Here is a 23721-nt window from a genome sequence, read left to right as displayed (position 1 = left end):
TTAACTAAAGTTAAGTTCTTGCTTTTCAATTCACAACTCACTGTTTAGGACAGAAACAGATTGTTTGCCGTATGAGGTACTTTAGAGCAAATTTCTCAGTTTGAACGTTTTTTCAACTGATAAAAATATTACTGGGCTGACAATTGGGAAAAAAATCCTTTTTGCAATAGGTTTTATCATAATCAATTAAGCATAAGTTTTCTTGGTTTAAACGTTTATATAGCTTTATTGAACAACAAAATGTTGTAATTTCTCCATCAATGGATTGCTTTGGAGCTTTCTTTTTATGATCTTTATATTCTTGAGATGTAAGTATTTTTTTTATCAAAGCTTGGCTGATTTATATGTTATTGTAAGATCTCTTTGCAACAGACATGGTTTTATTTTTTGCAAATGATAGATTTTGCTTTATACTTATCTTTAAATCCTTAGTTTTTTCCACTTCAAACTTCACTTTTAATAGATTGATTCTGTTTATATTGCCATAAAATAAATCAAAGTGAGGATTGAGAAACACTGCTCAATTTTGAAATGTCAATTTGTGACAATGAAGGATTTTGAAGAAAAACTTTAAAAACTTTTGTTCAATTCAATATTTGTTCACTCATTTTAATCCTATAACAATCATAACTTCCATTACAATTAAACAACACATTAGCTTCCACGCTTAAAAAAATTTTTTAAATGATGATGATGATGATGATGATGATGATGACGATGATGATGATGATGATGATGATTATGATGATGATGATGATGATGATGATGATGATGATGATGATGATGATGATGATGATGATGATGATGATGATGATGATGATGATGATGATGATGATGATGATGATGATGATGATGATGATGATGATGATGATGATGATGATGATGATAGTATTAATATCTATATACATAAAACAAATTTTCTTTAATAAGAAGTAGTTATTTAGTAACAAAAATATAAATGTTTTTCTCTTTAAATTCAATTATAATTTTTTGTATCACATAAATCATTTTTTGTATCACATAAATTATTTGTATAATAACAGTCAATAAAAATATTATTTCTAGATGCACTATTTTGCACTATTTTTTATTATTTTGCTTTATTTTATATTATATGGGTTAATTTGTTTCAAAATTAAAGCCAAATTAAAACAATTATGAATATATGTATTTATTTGTGTGATAAAACTTCTTTATTTAATTTGTTTAAATTTAAAAAAAATTTGTTTAGAGGTTTTAGTTGAGTTACCATTTATTATTAGTTGGCTTCTATAAAAAACTTTGTATATTTTATTTTTAACATTATCTAATTAATTACACTTTCATTTTAAAATTGTCAGTCTTGATTTTTAATCAATTGAGCTATATTATAGTGATTCACACAAGGAGTTAAGTGACCACAACACACAAGTTAAGTGACCACAACAAATTGATATTTAATACTTTTAAAAATATAAATTTTTCAATAAATAATGACTAAATTTTTCTATAATTTGAGTTAAAAAAAAATACATGTGAGATTTTAGTAACCACATCCAGCAGGATAGTCTAAGGTACATTTTGTCATTGTGGTATACATTGGAAGAAGTCATGGCTCACTAGTCACAAAAAAAAAAAAAATTTATCACTTCTGTGATACAATGATTGCAACAAATTTGAGGGTGACCAACGGAGCTGTCTGGTCAGGTAGACATGAGAGTCATGATACTAAGAACAGATAGTAAATATAGAAGTTTAGTAAAAAGCCGCATGAAAAAAACTTTGTTACTTACTTTTTGAAACCTTTTTTTTTACTTTTTTTTTTTTTTCCAAATGTGGAAAAAAATTGACATCAATATATCAGTGCCATGCAAAAATATTTGCTAGGTGTATGTGCATGTATGATAGCTAGGTGCAGTTATTTAAGTATAATCTATAATCAAATTTTATGGGTTTTTCTAGGTTTATGAATGTTTGCTAGATTAAAAAAATTGTTCTTGATGTCAGAATGATTAAAATGTGACATATGATACAAATGGATGCATGTCAATGAGCAAAAGCAAGATGGAATATGAAAGGATGATAATAAAATAAAGTTTCATATTAAGAAATATACTAAAATAAATTAAACTCATATAAAAAAAGATACTCATACCACGCAATCAAATGTATTAAATTTGGATTGAAAATACATCTTGGGACCCAAAGCATAGAATTTCAAACACATTTCCACAAAGAAAAAGCCCAAAAAAAAATTGTCAGTGATATCTGCAAAAGAAATAATTATATTATTACTTGTGTTTTGTCCTCGATTTTTATTTCAGGAAAAATCCTGATATAAATTTCGAGTATTTAAATTCTGATATAAATATCAATATTTTACAATTCACTATTTTTGATAATAAGCTTTTATTATTATTGTTATTATTATTTTCAAACTTTCCTCTCCAAAGCTCCACAGGGGCCCATTATGAGGGGCCCATTACAGTTAAAAATGCTACTTACTTTATATTTTTACTCTATTGGAAACTTTTAAACCCTAACATATTGCTGAGAAACTTTATAATATTTTTATAAACATTGGGAACAAATTAGCCAGTGAAATCTCTCCAATTAACAAATCATTCATGTCCTTTTTGAGAAAAATCTTAATTATTTTGCTTTGTTTTAGTGCTAGTTAAGCAGAAGGTAGTTAATCTCGAGAAAAATTTGATTTGCTGCTTTAAATGTTTAAAATCCAACTCTGTTGGTCTGATGGATCCGGTTCAATTTTGTAAAGTTAATTTTCCATTATAAATGCCTTGAAACCAACATTTTTCTGTCATCACAGACACAAAATCCTTGTATTGTGTATGCTTTGGCTGCTGAACAGCTAGACCAAAACTCATAAATTTTAGAAAAAGTGCTGTACAAACTTTCTAAAAACTTTTTAGAAAAAGTGCTTATTACATTTCAGCCAACTCAATATTTATTACTATTTTGAAATTCGAAATTCAATTTAATTTATTATTTTGCTAAAAAAATCTTTGGCACATCACACCAATGTTTGGCACATCACACTAATGGAAGTTTAATAGATAAATCTTCTTTATTATTATCTTAAATGCAAGCAAACAATTAGTTAAAAGAAAATAAAGTTTAATTCAATCACAAACTGTCTAATTTATCCTTGATGTTTTGGTTTCTTTTTAAGTTGTTGCTTTTGTTTGTTTGTTTTTTCATAACCAAAAACAAATTTCAACTAAACTTATTCAATGATGACAGAATTAGATTCTTTAAGGTTAAATTAAAATTCATTTATCTCAAAACATTTTACTCTGTTAAATTTGGGGTTGACTAAACAGCTGAAATCTTTAAATAACTTTCCGGCTCATTAATTCAATCAATAATTGCCTTAACTAACGCAGGTCCTCTTATATTCCTTTGTTTACCAGACCGTGAAAAAAATATCAAAAATATACTAACTTTTTTTTCTGAGACATTCTTATAATAAGAGATGATTTTTGTAAAAAATACCAAATTTACAACTATTGTTGTCATAGAAACAAACTTTGTTCTTCAAAGTAAAACAATGCTTAAATTCAAAAAAAAAAAACTTTCCTAAAATTATGTTACATTTATTTTTAATTTTCACTAACATGAACTTTGCTATGAATTTTTTTTTTGTTTATTTACAAGAAAAGCAATGAACTTGTCACTTAAACAAACAAAAAAATAAACCTAATTGTTGTTATTGATAAGATTTTTGATTGACTGTCCTGCGCTACTCTTCTACATTGGAAAAAAAAGATAAAATTTTTTGCTAAGTTATCAAAAACTTGGCTTTTTCTAAAAGCTGAAAGGGTAAACCAAAAGCAAAAACATTCTTTAACCAAAAAAAGGTACAACCAGGGATGTGGTGGAGATCAAACTCGAAACCTCTCTCTCTCTGACTTGTCAAGTTTTTATTAGAGAAAATAATTAACATTAAAAATGGTGGTTAAAATAAAAAAAATGATACTTTTAACTTCTAAATGGTAAATATTTACTAAGTTTTAATTTCTAAGCGATTTCAAAAGATTTTCTCAATAAAAGTTCAAATAAAAATTAAAAAGTAAAAATAAAACGAGTTAACTATTTTTTTATTTTGCAAAACTTAGTCAAGTATCTTTTTAGCTTAACTTAAATTAACAGGTAGTTAAATGCTAATTTTAGTTAGTCTACTATAATGAGATTTAAAAATACAAGTCTAAATGGTACTTTACTAAAGTCATTTACCTAAGAAGTACTCTTACTGTTTTTAATTAAATAGTTATTGTCCTATCTACATTTTTTAGGGCACATCCCATTCAAATTCATAATACATAAAACAAGATTGCTTATGAATATTTCTAAAAAATAACCAGTTTTTTGTCACTTTAAATATCTTTAATACTCTTGAATGAGAGTAAAACTAAATCATTTATCTCAAAAAACCTAAAAATAGTTCTGCATAAAACACACCTTTGAATAATATAGTACAGTCTATTTTTTTAAAATTTAGTAAAATATAATTTCAAATAAAAATTTTTCGATTTGATTTGATTAACATATAGTTTCGAATAAAATGTTTATTTATTTTTAACACAAATTTTTTTGCCCAATAAAGTTAACTTCATTGAGCAAAACAAAAAATACTTTAAAAAAGTAAATTTTAAAACTCACTAATAAGATCTGTGATCCACTTTTTTTCTTTATAGTATTGCATCATAGCAGACACACTATTTAAAAACACCAACACAAGTACAAGCCAGTACACAAAGTTAGATAACATAAATATCTTCAACTTTGCTCGAACAACATTGTTTCGAGCAAGAAATAGTTTTAAACCCTTGGGTCTAAAAAAAAACAACTAATTCTAAGTATATTTATTCTGTTACCTTCAGGTAAACAAATCCTTTACTATTTATTATGTTACCTTACCTCAGGTAAACATATCTTTCAATATCATACTACCAGTATTATTAATCTGTTGTTGATATTTTTGTTGTTGCTGTTTTTACAATTTAATGAAAATTTCGAAAGCACAAAGAAAAAAAAACTTACGGAGGTTCAATAACTTCACCACAATCATCTAACTGTTCTTGTTTTTTGACTATAAAAAAAAAAAACTTTAATTTTCTTTATTTAGTTTGATTAATAGACAGGACATTTAAATATTTTAGATTAAACATTGGAATTTTAATTTTATTACTTTAAAAATCCAAAAAAAATATTTGTAAATAAAAACAACTAAACAGAAAAAAAATTTCTGTCATCCCTTTGTGGGAAAAACTCTCTTCTAAACTCGAATGCGCATTAAACTTATTTTCTATGCACGCATTGTTGTGATGAAACTTTTTTTCTGACTTGAGCAAAAAATAAATTTTGCAATAAGCAAAAATAAATTTAACATTTTGTGTTTTTTACTAATTTATTATTGCTCTGTTCTATAAGAACATTGAGCACTCTATTTGTAAAATACACTAACATAATTTACATATATATATATATATATATATATATATATATATATATATATATATATATATATATATATATATATATATATATATATATATATATATATATATATATATATTTATATATATATATATATATATATATATATATATATATATATATATATATATATATATATATAATATATATATATATAAATATATATATATATAAATATATATATATAAATATATATATATATATATATATAAATATATATATATATATATATAAATATATATATATATATATAAATATATATATATATAAATATATATATATATATATATATATATATATATATATATATATATATATATATATATATATATTTATATATATTTATGTAACAACAAATTTTAATAACATATTAATCTTAGTAATTTATCGCCTCATCGATGTGTAGCTTTATTGCCTCATTAATCTGAAGAGTTTCAAATGAAAAAAATTTGAATGGCCTAACTGCCAACCTAAAATTGTAAGTTTTGATATTTTATGGTGAGACCTTTGTATCAAATTTTTTTTTGCCGATCTCTAAAAAATTGAGGTTGGCAAATAATTGCTAAACTCAATTTTCCTAATTTTGAGGATTGGTTTAATTGAAGATGTTTACATCTTTGATATAAAAGATTATTTGTAAAATTAATATTATTGTTAGTATAAATAAACTACTTAAAATAAAATCTGTGTAACAATAATTTCATACTTTTATCTTTATTCTGTTTTACTTCTTTTTTTTTGAGCTAAATATTGTGTATAAGTATGTTGTATTATTTTATAAAAACTACTGAACCTTTCATTGGCTTCTTTTTACAATAAATTATCATTTCTTATTGTAATAATAAATGAATAATAAAAATTTTTTTTTTATCTACTTACAATTTTCTTCCAATGCTTTTGCGGTAACATATTCACCTTCATCAATCCAACCTGCATATTTTTCAGCTGCTCTTTCAAGAGCTTTTTCAGCTCGTATTCTTAAGAACTCCTCACAATTGGCAGCACGCTCTTTTTCTTTACTGAACTGTCTAATAATAACAAATATAATTATTAAAAAAATTTAATTTGCCATACACACAATGCAAACATACTTTGTGTTATATGTGTTATAAAATACAAAAACAATTGTTTGTAACACATTGTGTGTTTGCAACACAAAATATACAAATGCTCAATGTATTAAATACACACTAAGTGTAGCAAATGCACTACACATTAACACATAGTTCAATAGTAACAACACACTTAATTGTAACAACAAACAGCTGAAATCAACATTTACTAAACATTTTGTTTAGTGTACCATATGATACAAACACACAATGTCTTACATACTACATTCCATGTGTTATACACACACATAATGTGTTTGTAACACATACAGCAACACTACAACACAAACAGTCTACATTTCACAAATGCACAATATGTTCTAAACATATTAAACATATTTAATGAAAAAAAAGACAATTACTTCTATCTTACTGCAAAAATATTAAAAAAATATATAAAAATTGAAAAACATTCTTTAAGTCATGCATGTATGTATGAATGTATGAATGCATGAATGTATGTATGTATGTATGTATGTATGTATGTATGTATGTATGTATGTATGTATGTATGTATGTATGTATGTATGTATGTATGTATGTATGTATGTATGTATGTATGTATGTATGTATGTATGTATGTATGTATGTATGTATGTATGTATGTATGTATGTATGTATGTATGGTATGTATGTATGTATGTATTTAGCGTAATCTTCATTAAATATCAATAAATTAGTTATACAGTTGTATAATTTCATGTATACTTATGCATATAAGTACAACACATGTTCTAAATAAAAAAAATATAAGAATTTGTTGAGAAATCATAATAATTTATAAATATTTATAATTAAGTAACAATTCATTAATCCTCATGATTGAGTGACTCATTATTTTTTGACCTAATACTCATAATATTATTTTTTAGATTTTCTCTTTTAGTAAATTGTTTCCTCTGCTATTATTTTGATCTCATTATCGAATTTGAATGGAATTGTTCTGTAGCTTGTGTATTCTCCAATAGGAAAATTAGTAGGTCTCCTGCGCATCACTGCCATTTTATCCTGAGTCACACACACATTGTAAAACTTTCTCAGTTAAATCTAATTTTGACGAACTTTCATTTAATTTTACTTTATACAATCTAGGGTCAATGCATTTTATTATTTTGTCTTTAAGACTCCATTATCAAGTTATTTCATTTTGAATTGACATCTTTGATGCTGTGTTTTGACCCTGTTTAAAAAAGTATGATAAAAAGTACCATTATTTTTAGCATGGTAATTTTTGGATTGAGCTCTCTCTTTAACTATTTCTCTTAAAATATCAAAGTAACATCATCACAATAAAATCATTAAAAGTAAAATCAAGTAATACTGTTATTACAGTAAAATTAAACCCAAGGTGAAGTACAATATAGAAACAGTTAGCAATTACCCTGGAAAATTAAAAATGTGAAAAAATAGTTAAAAAATCGTAGTGTAGTTAAAAAATAACAGTGTTAACATTTCTTTTTAATGGTTATTAAGGTGCTCCCAGAAGCCTTTAAAATCTTATCACAAAACACCTGACTACAGTGCCACAGCTGCGCAAAATAAAACAATGTTTATTTTATACCTACCCACTGAGAACACCACATACCAAATTTAACATGAAATGTGATCCAAGTATATTTAATGAATAAAAGTACAACCACATAAAAAGTCGTTTTTCATCAAACACTTGAAATATCTAAAAAAAAAAAAAGTGAAGACACAAGTAGAATTATTTTTTTTTATATTTTAATTTTTATTTTCTTAAACTATTATTTAGAGATAAGAAATTCATCTTATCTCATCAGCAAGGTTTCAAAACAAAAATCTTATTTATCACTGCAAATATAAAGATTTGTGCACAATGTAAGACCTAACACTAATGTCTAATAATCTCATTTTTAGCTTTGGATAATAATATTTTAAGGAATGTAGCATTTAAACTTTATGTAAGTATATAGCAAACTTATAAATTAGTGATTTTTTAGTTTTAAAGTTGTTTTTTATCAAAAAATAATCAGTTTATTCATTCCATTTTTTTGGTTTTTTAGATTGATATAGAAAGAATGTCATTTAGAAATACAAATTCAATTTATGTGGTGTAGATGAAGATTTTGTTAACAGCAAACTGTTAACGGCAAACTGTTTTTTTTACTGTAAACTGAAACTCAAATTAATAAATTAACAGCTCACAGATGTCAAAACTATATTTTGTTTTGAGTGGTTTTTTTTATTTAATTTTTATGCAAGTCTCTAACATACCATATATGTCATTACACCTATATTCTTTTTTTTGTGTGAATTGAAAAAAAGTGCACAAGTGAAAACAAATTGCAAAATAACTCAAACACAATACGAACCTTAAACATTATGTTACTATTTGCTATTATGCAAACTAAATAACCTAGTAAAATGTAACAACATCAAATACCATCAAGGCACTAATATAATTAATATAATGAAGGGCTAAAAATAATAATACAATATAGGGCTGAAAATGGAAACATTTTCATAGCATTTAGTCATAAGATTTTGGCTTGATTAGCAGGAATGAGACAATTACATAGTTTATTGTTATCCACTATTTATGATTGAGTCAAGTTCTCTAACAATTTATTACTTACATTACCTTTAATATATGACACAAAAAAAACATTACCCCCAAATTATTTTAATCTATCTTTTACAAATAGTCACTTTATGAAAGTAACTATTCACCTGTAAAGTGTTACCTCTTACAAAATTTATCTGACCTTCTATGATACTTATGAAAGACTAAATAAAGTTTGACTGAATTTAAATGTTTCATCTTTGAATCTCAGTTAATGTTTTTATCTTTTGATTTGCAAATTTTCAAATTATCACAAGATGTTCAAATATTTACATATCAACTCACTTATTTGTTGTAAAACCAGGTTTAAATCCTCTGATTGTAATTTCATATGAATTTGTTTAGCACACCATTATTCTATAAGATTTCTTTTTATTCTTTATTGGTCTTTTTTTTCTCAAAACTCTTTTGAGACTTGGTCAATTTGGTCTTATTTTGATCATATTGACAAAGTCTTTTAATTTTATCTATCTGCTAATATTGTTGTCATTCGTAACTTAATTGCACATCACACTGAATGGTTTGGCTCTACTCACACTTCTTGCACTAAGGCTCTAAATTTTTGTACTCTTCCATCTTTTAATCAATTTTTTTGTGATTTCTTTTGCAATGTTCCTTAAGCTAATGTATTTTGTCTCTCAACTAAAAGTTGCTGCTCCTACATAATCTTCTGAATTCAGGCAGGCATAAAGACATAAATTCTGATTGGTTTTATGTCAAGCCTAACTCTAACCTGGTTTTTTCATAAATTCTGATTGGTTTTATGTCAAGCCTCACTCTAACCTGATTGGTTTTCTTTTTCTTTTGCAGATACTATTTCTAATTTTAATCATTTCTTTCATCTTTTTTTTCAAAAACAATTGCTATAAGAGTAAACATCTATTATTCAAGAAAGAGATGCAAAAATGATTGAATAATTCGAATGAGTTTTATGATATTAGGACACTTTAGGGAAATCTTTACCCATGTCATTAATGAAGGTAAGTCTAGCATTTTATCTCTCATACATGGGTCTGATCTTATCAGAGTTGGGGTTGTTACATTATAAAAATATTAAAGTAAAAAGTAAAAGTACTGAATCTAAAAGTATCAAAGCAAAAGTAAAAATTAAACCAAAATACTTAAGTAAAAAGTAAAAGAGTAAAATATGTTGAAAGTATTTTTTAATTACAAACAAAAAAGTATTTATGCACATTGCAATACATTCAACATTATATACAAAAAATAGGTTTTTAAATCATTTTGGAGTAATACTTATCACATATTCAATCCATTGATGTAAGCATGTTTTTTGCAACAGACTGGCAGGTATACAACAGTTTTCCATTGATGCACAACAACAGCTGCTGTTTAAAATGTTCATTTGTCATTCTAGTGCCGTTTGGTATAAGCACTAGCAGTGCTACACTTAATAAACATTTGCAGGCTGCACTTGCTGGTAAATTACTGTTCAGTTCAGAAAAGACATTCTTCAATGATGGAGAGATAAAACTGAAACTGATCTAATCTATCATTAATACATGCTCTATCTTAATACATGATGTTGATGCAGCTGATGTTAAGGTTATTCTACTAAAAATTGTTTTTTATCCTCTAAATTTGGGATACAAAATAGATATTCAGAATTTTTATGCAAGGATGACTTATGAAAAAGTAGTAAAAAATAATGTAATAAAAATTATTTTTTACAAATCAAATGCAATATGAAATATTTTTTACTTATCTCTTTAATCAAATCAAAAAAGGCCACACTCCTCCTGTCATCCCAAAAAAAAAATGTTAATCCGTTTTTAGACTGATTAATGTTAATCCATAATCTTATCCTGAAACTTGTTCTCAGATTACTAAACCTCTTATACCTGAGAATTTTTGATTTTTGAAAAACAATGACAAGTCTGGCAATCTATCTTTTATACATGGATCTGATCTTATTACTTTCAAAGATAAGACAGTAATATTTGGTAAGAGTTTTTTTCTCTTGAGTTCAATGCTTGAATCTAATAACCACACTCTTCCTATCATCCTAATGAAACAGGTTAAAAGGCACTCAAATCACAAAACAAAAACCTGCTAAAGTTATTTCTTTCTTGAAATTTTCTCTTCAATGTTCTCTTCAAATGTTTGAAAATGGTATCTGCAGCTCTAATTTTTAAAAACTTAATTTATACTTAATAAATTACTTGGATTGCTATAACTATTGCCCAATCATTCTTTTTTTTATTCCAAGGCCTTTGGGTAATTCCATGTCAAATGACACAAATTTTTAAAAATTTCACCCTATACCTCAGATTTTTCTGATATTTACACAATTGAGAGTACTTAGTAAAACAAGAATTCTTTAAAAATTTTAGCCTCTGGCTCCAAGAACATTGTGAAATATGACCATTTTAAAAAACAGATTTGGCCAGGCCTCTTTTATCCCTTCAAAATTGAAGCGTTTATTTAGAGATTATTTAGAGAAGTCACATAACTTTAAAAATATTTAATTTTTTTACTTAAATATTTGTACCTGGTTATTTTCAGGAGTGGCAAATCCAATGAAATGATCAGAAAGGTAAAAAATTATTATTAAGTATCTATAAATTATCAATTTAAATAAATTTAGGCAATTTTTTATATACCTGTTTTTAATGCTTAAAAAACATGTGTCGCCTTGATGATATCAAAAAAAATATATATTACACGCTATTTTATATTCATTGATCTTTCAAAAATATAAAGATATTGCAAGTATGGATTCCATTATATATAGATAAAAAGGCATGGTCCCCACTTTTTTGTAGTGAAATCTTGTTATAAATTTTTCACTACCTTCCAGACAAACTGGAACTCCAGCATTTGAAAATTCCAGCATTTGTTTAGTCTCGATGAATGTGTGTTAAAAATGTTTTCAGAGCAGATGACCAGAGAGCTGGGGCACTCGGGAAGATGCCCCACTTTTCTCTAAAAAAAATTTTTTTTTTTTTTGCATTTTTGATTAAGTAAAGATTACTTTGAAGATACTCTTTTCAAAAAAAATTTTTGTTTCATATTTCTTCGATTCAGTTTTTGTATTTAATGATCTTTCTTAAAATGTTTTACGAAAGTACATATGTCTACACCATTTTTGACTTGCAAGTGTATGGATTAAAAACATTCATCCATCTAAAAAAATGATTTTAACAGTATTTTACACAGTATAATTTAAAACTTTTTGAATTGAAAGGAAAACAGACAGAACAAAACTAATCTTTCAAAAAGCAACAATTAGTGAATACACATTGATGTTATCAGAGACAATAAACAAATTAATAGCTCATTCCTACATTCCAAAATTTTAAGCAAGATACCTAAGGCAACAAGAAAAGGCAGTTTTGTGTATGAAGTTCAGACACAAATAGTTAATTATTTAAAAGAAAATCATCCTAATATTTCAAAGATTCTTTATATTTCAGATGGTTGTGCTGCACAGTATAAAAACCACAAAAACCTTTACAATATCTGTTTCCAGAAAAGCGAGTGAGTGAAGCAAGGGCTAATGCTCTTGACATACCAAATGCTCTCAATAAAGTCTGACATGCTAGTATTCTCAACAAAGTCTTTTCAAATCATATATGTTGGAAACTTTTTTAAATTATTAAATCATTTCTTTCTAACCATAGTCTTTTATAAAAACCATTTATCAAACCCATTAGAAGTTAGCATCTGTATCAAGGTTGCCTCTTTTCATTGTGGTCAGCATTTTTTCCTACTAAAATTGTATTGTTATATGATTTTAAAACTTTGGCATATAAATTTATCGAATGGTCTTATGCAAGCAGTGATTACCTGAGGGAAAAATGAAGTACATTAGAATAGAGAAGAAGATGTTTGAGCTATAAAACTACTAAAATTATATAGATACTCATTATACAGTTTCTTTAAATTATATAGATATATACTCATTATACAGTTAAATTATAAATTACTAAAGTTAGACAACGTGATATGAGTTACAAATTTTGATAAAGTTGACAAAAAATTTAAATAACTTGAACAACACATACCGCATACATGATATCTGTCCAACCCTCACCAGTAATGCACTGAAACACTGTAATACACCCCAAAAAAATATTATCAAAACTTGTAATTCCATCATTTGGACCTGGCCAAAACTGTATACACACTGTATTATCAGGACAATGTCTTCCACTACTGTTGTTTGGACCACATAACCAACCATCTTTCCAGATAGCTAATGATAATATTTCAACATATATATATATATATATATATATATATATATATATATATATATATATATATATATATATATATATATATATATATTTATATATATACATATACATATATATATATAAATATATATATATATATATATAACATATATATACATATATATATACATATATATATATATATATATATTATATATATGTATATAAATATATATATACATAAATGTATATGTATATATATATATGCATATACATGTATATATATATATAATATATATATAGTATATATATATATATATATATATATATATATATATGTATATATATGTATATGTATACATATATATACATACATATATATATATACACACATATATATATATATATATATATATATATATTATATATATATAACATATATATGCACATAAATGTTTATGTATATATACATATATATATGCATATATATGTATATGTATATAATTATGTATATATATATATATATATGTATATGTATATATATATACATACATATATATATATATATATATATATATATATATATATATATATATATATATATATATATATAAATATTATATATATATATAAAAAAATATATATATATATATATAAAAATATATATATATTTTTATATTAGTATTAGTAACTTTAGTCACACACAACAGTTTAATTGTTATCTTTGAGTAAAGCATTTCATCTGTTGCAAGCAACAACATCAAATGCTGAAGAATGAGAAAGATATAGTAACTTGGGGATGGCATTTTCATTTTGCAGTTTTGTTTAACTTTTAAGTATAATTTTGTTCAATGTATTTATCGAAATTGTTTTTAAAAGAATTTGTGCTTTGCTGCATGACAAAAATATCTGGAAGTGAGTTCCACATGGAAGCAATTCTATTGTTAAAGAAATGATATTGTTGAGTACAGTTCTTTATCGTTTCTCTGTGGTATTGTAAACGCTGGTCAGCTCGTGGAGAAACCTTCATAGGCTTTTTGTGCCAGACTACTTTATTTTGAAAATTCTCTAGTTTGTACTTTTTGATTAGATCTCCCCATTGGCATCTATTTTCTTGTGATAAACATTTAATAGCAGAACACCTATTAGAGTAATAAAGGTTACGAATATTATGTGGCATCTTTGAGGCACATTTTTGAATTTTCTCGAAAATTTTAATACCTTATTTTAAATAGGGTGACCCTGTTGACACTGCATACACTAAATTTAAGCACACAAAAATCTTATAAAGTTTACTCCATATAGTAGCATTTCTAGATATTAATGTATTTTTTAGAATTCCAAGCATTTGATTAACTTTATATAATGCTTTTGTTCTTGATCATGGAATTTAGATCAAATGACAATATTATACCCAAATCTTGTTCAGTTGATGTTACTTCAAGCTTAATTCTCTGGTCTGTGCTAAGGTCGTTTATATAGTAATCAAGTTTTGGTAAACTAGAACTCCTTATAATATGTATTGCTTTACACTTGCTTTCATTGAGTTGCATTTGCCATATTTTTGTCCATTCTGTAATCCAATTGATATCAATTTGCAGTCATTCACAATCTTTTTTATTTTCAATTATGGCAAGTATCTTTGTGTTATCAGCACACATTTTACAAAAAAATTTTTATCATATCCGACAAATCATTAACATAATAATAAACAATGTAGGCCCGAAACAAAACCCTAAGGAACACTGCTAGTGACAGGAACCTAATTAAATATTGTTTCTCCTAAAACAACACGTTGTCAACTATTTGAAAGGAAAGAGTTTATTCAAGAAAAAAGTTTACTAATTTCAAACAATTTTGTATTTTTCTAGTTTAAATAATAAAGGTTTATGTTGTAACTTTTCTGAAAATTTTAGCATAGTCAAGGAATAAAATTTTTTATTTGTTTTGGGTTACATAATCCATAGTTTCTAAAAGATCCACTTTCTTTATGCTAATATCTGATTCAGTAATCATTGCATTAATAGGGCTTGATAATGAATTTAAAATTAATATAGTTGAAAAGTCTTTTTGGATTGCATTTATTAAAAGTTACTAATTGATGAATGAGTATACTTTTTGATTTTATTACAAACTGTATTATAAAGATTAACTAGAAATGAAACTTTCCACTTTGTATTTCTATTTTTGTACCAAGTTTGTTTTTTTGTTATACTTAACTTAATAATGTCAATTGTGATCCAAGACTGATGTTTTTTTTGTGGGTTTTGATATAGGAGGGATAACTTTAGCACATAGTTTATGATATATATCTATCCATTTTTTATAGGAATCATTAGTACTAACATTTTTAAACATAGCAATTCAATCATAACTATTAAAAGTTTCATTAAGTTTTGCATAGTTACCTTTTTTATAACATAACTTTGAGAAAAAAAATAGGGTTAAGGAATTTGATTATTCAATGTTAAGATTGTGTTGCAATTATATGATTTTGTGTTTCACATCCAAGAGGAAGATCAAAAGTTAATTTACTTATTTTGTCTAGAGAGTGTTATAACAAGATCTAACGTGTTTATGCATTTATCTTTTTAAATATGAATGTTGGTGAGGGTATATATTTATACAAGAACAACTTATTGAGTGTGTCAATAAAACTTGCTTCTATTGGTTTGCTTGGTCCTTTGAAGTTTGTTGAACAGTCACCATTCCAAACAATGTTAGAACACTTAAAATAACCTGTGAGTTATAGTCCCGAAAAATTACTATTGATTGATTTTTTAGCCAAAGTTATACAATTGTTAATTTTGTTGACAGTTTTTTCCAGCATTTTTGGTGGGCAATATATACATCCAATAAGTAATTTGTAATTGCTGCTGATTGGGAGGGAAAACCATAGTTGTTCAGAATGTTCAAAAGTAAGGCAAGAATGAATTTGAAAAAAGCTAAATTTAATTACGTTCAGGCAAGTTCTTGAATAAATAGCAGCTTCTCCATGACCATTTCTGTCATGTCTGAGAAGATCATAACTTTTTATATTCGGAGATGATATTTCATTAAACCATGGTTTAGAAATAAATATAATATCCATAGATATGGAGTAATATCAGATAGTACAGTAATTTTTCTTTGCTTATGAATGTAGAATTTGTATAAAAAAATTTAAGCTTGAAAAAGTGATTATCTTTTGAGGAGTTATTATTAATATTGTTTTTATAAAATGTTACTTTTAATTGTTTACTATAGACTTTTTGCTAAAAGTTTTGTATTTGTTGACGTTTTCGAGTATCAGTTTCTTTTTTGGCATCAATGAATGAGTGTTTTTTTTTTCCATTAAGTGGGTCTGTGAGACATCAATTCAGTGGACCTGGTCATCGCAAATGACAAATCTAAAGGGCTGTTCAAGAATATTATTTTGCATAGATCTTCATTAGCCTCCTGTCTTACTTTAAATAACTTGATAAACTCAGCTTGTTCAGCTTTAGTTCTTTCAAATATGGATGTTTTTATAGGTAACTTTTCAAAGGTGTTTGGCAGCTGCAATTACTTGGTTGCATGCATTGCTATTTTCAAATTCAACTCTAACTGTTGGTTGTGGCTTTACATTTTTTTTTTGGTTTGAACTAAATATTTTGACATTGGCATTAGGATTTAGTGAATGCAGAATATCTTGCACTCTCTTAGCTTCTTCTTCTTTTTTTTTCAGCTAGATTACTTTTGTTTGATGAGATGCCAATAAATATGAATTTATTCATTTACTTATTTTTGCAAACTTTTGAGTTTTCTTATACTGCTTTTATTATTGCCAGATTTTTGGGGATGCTAAGTTTGGTAAATGAGGCAATATCCAGATATAAAGGTCGTGTTGATTGAGTGGTACATTTGTTGTTAAACTTTCTAATTTGGAAATTTAGCTTGCTTATAACTTTATCCTTCTTTACATTTTTGCTAAGAAGACTTTCAACTTCAGATATAAGTTCAACCACACATTGATTTAACTCAAATAACTATTCATCTAAAAGTTTGATGAAAAAATTTTCCAAGTTTATGGCTGGATCACCTGATCATGGACCATTAACCATTTTTAGATCAACCTGGTTGCTTTCTCATTTAAGGAGGGTAACCACCCTAAATAAAAGTGAATTGCCTACTTTATTCAACACTTATATTTATACTTTATACTTTGTTAAAACAGTATAGAACTAAAGTTTTTTTTTTTTCTGTGACATATATATATTTAATTACTTTAGAAGTTCAGAAAAAGTTTAAAAACATTTTTTTTTCAATTGATAAATTGCCTGCCCAAACCAAAACTCTCAGTCAATTTAGCAGCATTCCTCGCAAGTTCTACCTATTTATCAGTTGATGTATGCAAACAGTGAAAAAATAAAAACAGAAATGTTTTTATTTTTTATTAAAAAAAATAAAAAACATTTAACAGCCTAATAAGTTGCATTTTAGTGGTTTTTAGTAAAATAAAAAAGTTTAATGTTTCCTTAATTTTTTGTTTTTTTTTAATTCTTTTTACTATTTTTTTAATTCTAATTCCAACAAGTCTGCAAGCCACTTTTAACACTATTAAGTTTGGAGTTACTAGAAAACTAAGAATAGAGTTAAAGCGCGAGGAAATGGTTGACAGATGACTTGAAAAGTTGCAGGTTGTATGAGTCAGGAAAACATAAAGATGGGAGAGAGTTCCTAAGGATTGAAGTGCAGTAAAAAAAAACTAGACAAATAAAAGTTTTTAAAGCATGAACAGATACAGTAAAAAGATGTAACATTGCTAAATGACAAATCAAATAAGGGAATCTCATTCCTCTCAGTTAAGTGATAGAAGACACGAGTGAGGTAGTAGAGAAACTTTATGTTATCTCTCCAGCTGCCTGTTTCCTTAATCTCAGGTTTTCTGTTGCTGAAGGCTGCTTTCAATTTATCATAATTGCTCATCAAATCCATTGTCCATGACAACGCAAAGAACGCGGTCTAGCACATGGTGCTGGCAACTGATGAACTTGGGTTTGGGGTGACCTTTCTCTTCTAATATTTGCTGCAGCCAAACAACAACGCCTGTCTTCTTGCTGGTATTCACGTTTGTTGTGTCGGCAACAATCATCACAACTGATCCCCATAGGTTGAACTCCTCTACCACATCCTGGAGTCCTTTTGAAATTGTTTAAGCTTTCCCATCTTTCAATTTTAGTGCAGTCAACTTAATTTCTTTAGATTCATTCTTGAAGACCACAGCCTGATATTCAAAGTCCTCAATGTGTTTGCTGTCAAAGTGTATGTTCCACTTCTTCAGATGAAGCATGCTCACCAAGTGTTTCTTCACCTAAGCAGCTCTTGTGTAGATAGCCTTGTGGATTGCTGATTGACATGGGGTTGACAATGCCCTCACCAGAAAGCTGGTGGCACACAACTGCTGCTCCATGGGACAACAGCTTTGGGCATGTTACAAAACATATTGCAATGCCTGTTGGGTTATGCTTTCTTTTGCTTATTGATGCTGCATTGTCATCTTCCCAAGGACTGTCTGTAGTGTTCTGGGATGAGTCCGTGCTACTTTCAGAATCAGGTAGCGCCAAGCTGGTAAGTGTGGACACAGTCGCTTCCATTGCCCTCTTTCGCTTGGATGGGTGGATAATACTGGCATTAGCAGGTTTTGCAGTCAAATAACCAACGTGACCTTTGCTCTCCATTTGCATTTCATTTTGGTCATGTCAAACAATTCATTAAATGAATCAAAGTTTTGTTTTTTTCTGCAGCGCTCGTAGTCTTTCAGAAGTTTTGATAGTTTTGCACAAATGGCTCGATCAGATACATGCAGGAAGTTCAACGTTTTGCTCCATAGGTCTTTAAGCTCTACAGCAATTAAACAGATCCTCTCTTTCCGTTTTTTGGCAGTGGATTCAAGAAATTTGAAACATCCAATGATGCGGTTTTTCAGGGGCATGCGACTTAAGGGTGCTTCATAAATTGCCACGTTGCCTCTTCTTGATGGGGCTTGAAACTGGACTAAGTTCTTTGTCCAGGTTTCCTTGTTCTTCATTGTGTTAGAAGAGCTCTTCTTGAATGACATGTTGTCTTCTACTCAGCAACGAAATAGGAAAGGCCTAAACGTCAATGTTAATTATGAAACAAATTAAAGACACTGTTATTATGTTTTCAATTGAACTGTTATTGCTCATATATTTTGTTTCAAAAGAAGCAATTAATGATTAGAGAAAATGAAAAAGGCAGACACAAATAAAATATTATATGCTCAATTATAATTTGTAAAAGAGTTAAATGTAACTTACCAAATAATACAAGGATCTCTTTATACTTAGACTTTAGAGAATGCGCAATAATTAAAATAAGGCAATAATAATGTTGACACCAAACTAAGATATTTAAAACTCAACTACCCATTTTGAACACCTCGCTTATATACCAGTTTATAGCAGACTGCAAAACAGCTGAAGAAAAATTTAGAACTCTACAGAAGCTTCCCGAACAATTAGGTCCATTGATGTCACTGTCCTGGCTGACAGCGCACAGCGTTATACAATGTTCTGGAAAATTCTATACATTTCTCTACTACATAATTTATTGCACAAGTGGTTTTCATGACTTATGTTATATACAGAATATAATATATATGTATATATATATATGCGGTAGTGGTAAGAGCGCTCACTTTGTAAACAAGAGGTTCGGAGTTCGACTCCCACCACGTCCCTTGAAGTACCGCGCTCAACTTAGTTTCTCCGCGCAGCGGCCTTCGTGTTTCGGAGTTAAAGAGTTGAGAGAGGGTTGCACCATGAATAACGACTAAAAAAAAAAAAAAAAGTATTTAAAAAAAAAAAAAAAAAAAAATGAGTATCCTCCTCGACTGTAGTGGCCCCCCTCGGGCCATGAGGAAGTGAATATTCTTAAAAAAAAAAAAAAAAATGTGCATGACCTTTTACAATATTTTAACGGAATTAACATCATTTTAGTCATTAATAGGCAAAAGTTCATTCATTCGTGCTACAGGAAATGAAATGATGTTTGAGAAAAAATTAAAAAAGTCATCACCCTAATATACATATATATATATATATATATATATAGAACCCTTAGATGTTGTCCGAAAGTTTTTTCGATATTTTGTTGACAAAAAGTAAAAATTAAAATGCAAGACCGGAATTTTTTTTTTTTAATAATGATAGACTGCCTGCCCTAACCAAACCCTCAGTCGATGTAGCAGCACTCCCTTGCTGGTCAGGCTATTTGTCAGTCGATGTAGCAGCACTCCCTTGCGAGTCAGGCTATTTGTCAGTCGATGTAGCAGCACTCCCTTGCGAGTCAGGCTATTTGTCAGTCGATGTAGCAGCACTCCCTTGCGAGTCAGGCTATAAGATAGTCGATGTAGCAACACTCCGCGCATGATTTACAGTAAAAAAAATAAAAATAAAAACATTTTATTAAAAAAAATAAAAATAAAAACATTTTATTAAAAAAAATAAAAATAAAAACATTGTTTATATTGTTAAAAACATTCAAAATGTTATAAAAACATTCGGAATGTTTTTAAAAACATTCTGGTCAATTAAATTTGCGTTTTTGTGGTTTTTTTAAAAAACGATTAATTTGTAATTAAATTAATGGTTTTTACTTTCGTCCAACACGGAAATGTTGGACGAAAGTCAAAAGTAATTAAAAGTGACGTATGTGTTGGCGTAAGAATCACTTTTTTCCTTCCGCTCTTCCTAAAGCCAACAAACTATAGAACTATATATATATATATATATATATATATATATATATATATATATATATATATATATATATATATATATATATATATGTTACTGTTACCTGCAGTACCAGGAATTAGCTAAATGCTAATGTTTATAATATAATTTAATATTGCAACTCTGAGTTTTATGTGTTACCACAATCATCAGGCAAGTAGTAAAAGTTTAATTTTGCTACAATAGCCGAGAGTTGCAAAACAAAACAAAAAAGCAAAATTAAGAAAATAGCAAAATTAAACTTTAAGCAAAATTAAACTTTTACTACTTGCCTGATGATTGTGGTAACACATGAAACTCAGAGTTGCAATATTAAATTATATTATAAACATTAGCATTTAGCTAATTCCTGGTACTGCGGGTAACAGTAACATATATACTATATAACTCTAGTTTATCTATTGAGCACTCTTTCAAGTATACAACATTATACATGATAATATAAAGATATTTTCTTCATTCATAAATATACACTTACATATATATATATATATATATATATATATATATATATATATATATATATATTACATATATATATATATATATATATATATATATATATATATATATATATATATATATATATATATATATATATATATATATATATATATATGTATATATATATATATATGTATATATGTACATAACCCCTAACTGGTTGTCAGAAAGTTTTTCCGTATTTTGTTGACAAAAAGTAAAAATTAAAATGCAAGACCGGAGTTTTTTTTTATTACTTGATAGACTACCTGCCCCAACCAAACCCTCAGTCGATGTAGCAGCACTCCCTTGCGAGTTAGGCTATAAGATAGTCGATGTAGCAGCACTCTGTTGCGAGTCAGGCTATAAGATAGTTGAGTTGTAGCAATACTCCGTGCATGATTTACAGTAAAAATAAATAAAAATAAAAACACTTTATTAAAAAAAATAAAAATAAAAACATTTTATTAAAAAGTAAATATAAAAACATTGTTTATATTATTAAAAACATTCAGAATGTTTTTAAAAACATTCTGGTCAATTAAATTTCCGTTTTCGCATTTTTTTTTTAAAAACGATTAATTTGTAATTAAATTAATGTTTTTAACTTTCTGACAACACACAAATGTTGGACAAAAGTTAAAAGTAATTAAAAGTGACGTATTTATTGGCATAAGAATCATTTTTTTCCTTCCGTACTCCCAAATGCAACAACCTCTCTCTCTCTCTCTCTCTCTCTCTCTCTCTCTCTCTCTCTCTCTCTCTCTCTCTCTCTCATATATATATATATATATATATATATATATATATATATATATATATATATATATATATATATATATATATATATATATATATATATATATATACATATATATATATATATATATATATATATATATATATATATATATATATATATATATATATATATATATATATATTAATTAGTAGATAATCACTTAACAAAAATTTTTCTCATTTAATACTGTGTTTCATTATTAAACACTCATCAGAAATCCATTTCTAATGCATTTCTGATGAGTCTTTATTGATGAAACAGTGTTAAATGAAAAAAATTTTTGTTAAGTGATTTTTTACTTATTTATAGTTGCTCTGTTCTTTTAAGAACATTGAGCACTCACTTTCTATATAGTTTCTATAGCTTCTTGAGGTTGGATGAAAGTTTTTTCATAATCTGTTGAATTTAAAAAAAATTATGGCAGGCAATTTTTTTATCAATAAATAAAAAAAGATTGAAACTTTTTTATTTATAAATAAAAAGATTGCCTGCCCTAGTGAATTCTAAGGTTTACGGTTTAAGTCAAGCAAAAACATGTTTTATGATAACACCTTAAAATTAATTCTTTTTTTTTTTTGTTTTGCAACTCTCGGCTATTTTTAGATAAAATTTTTAAAAATTTTTTGCAAAGACAAAGTAAAACCAAGTTACGATACACAAGCACTCATTTAATTATAGATCATAAATTGAGTATTCATTTAATAATAGACATAAACTAGGTATTGTTTTGAGAGCTTCTTTCATTAAACCAAATGTACTTGGAAAAAATTACTAAACATTGCAGTTTTCTAATTATGAATGAAGACTTGTAGTTTGTCCTATATTTTTTTCTATTCACTTTCTGATAGACCAATATACACTTTGTCCAAAGTGTTTGGGGAAGACGCAATGTATACTTATAATAACAATTTATGTTTACCAGCTCTTAATGGCTCTTTGTTTTCAAAGTTTACAAAATTAAAAGCACTAAAAATTACTAAAATAATTGAGAAAATTAATTAAATTTTATTATTTTTAAAAACCACAAAAACACAACTTTATTTACTAGAATTTTTTTTTGTTTTTTCAATTTAGAATAATTTATTTGTATATTTTTACTGTTCTTACCATTTAATTTTATTAGTTTTATTAAATTTACTTCATTTTTGTTTTATCACCTGATTTATTTAGGGGTTAGCGCTACTATCCCTAAATATAGCACCTAATTATAGCGCTGCTATCACTAACATCTATCAATTTAAAGATAAATCTTTTTTAAATA

The 23721-nt window shown here is 26.7% G+C and overlaps 1 protein-coding gene across 1 annotated transcript in view; it reads right to left on the bottom strand.

The window, feature by feature from the left end:
* The window catches only part of LOC101237421 (voltage-dependent P/Q-type calcium channel subunit alpha-1A), a 171320-nt gene that overhangs the window by 111433 nt on the left and 36166 nt on the right, over positions 1–23721 (bottom strand). Inside the window, exons 5-10 of the mRNA XM_065799704.1 lie at positions 13224–13414; positions 8177–8286; positions 6379–6527; positions 5044–5092; positions 4663–4835; positions 2135–2247 (exon numbers count right to left, since the gene is read on the bottom strand). Of these exons, the coding sequence (XP_065655776.1) occupies positions 2135–2247; positions 4663–4835; positions 5044–5092; positions 6379–6527; positions 8177–8286; positions 13224–13414 (785 nt within the window). The remainder of the gene's footprint in view (positions 1–2134; positions 2248–4662; positions 4836–5043; positions 5093–6378; positions 6528–8176; positions 8287–13223; positions 13415–23721) is intronic.

The sequence above is a fragment of the Hydra vulgaris genome, chromosome 06, assembly GCF_038396675.1.
Source record: "Hydra vulgaris chromosome 06, alternate assembly HydraT2T_AEP".
NCBI lineage: Eukaryota > Metazoa > Cnidaria > Hydrozoa > Anthoathecata > Hydridae > Hydra > Hydra vulgaris.
The sequence above is the reverse complement of the archived record's forward strand: the minus strand, read 5'-3'. Positions and strand labels throughout refer to the sequence as shown.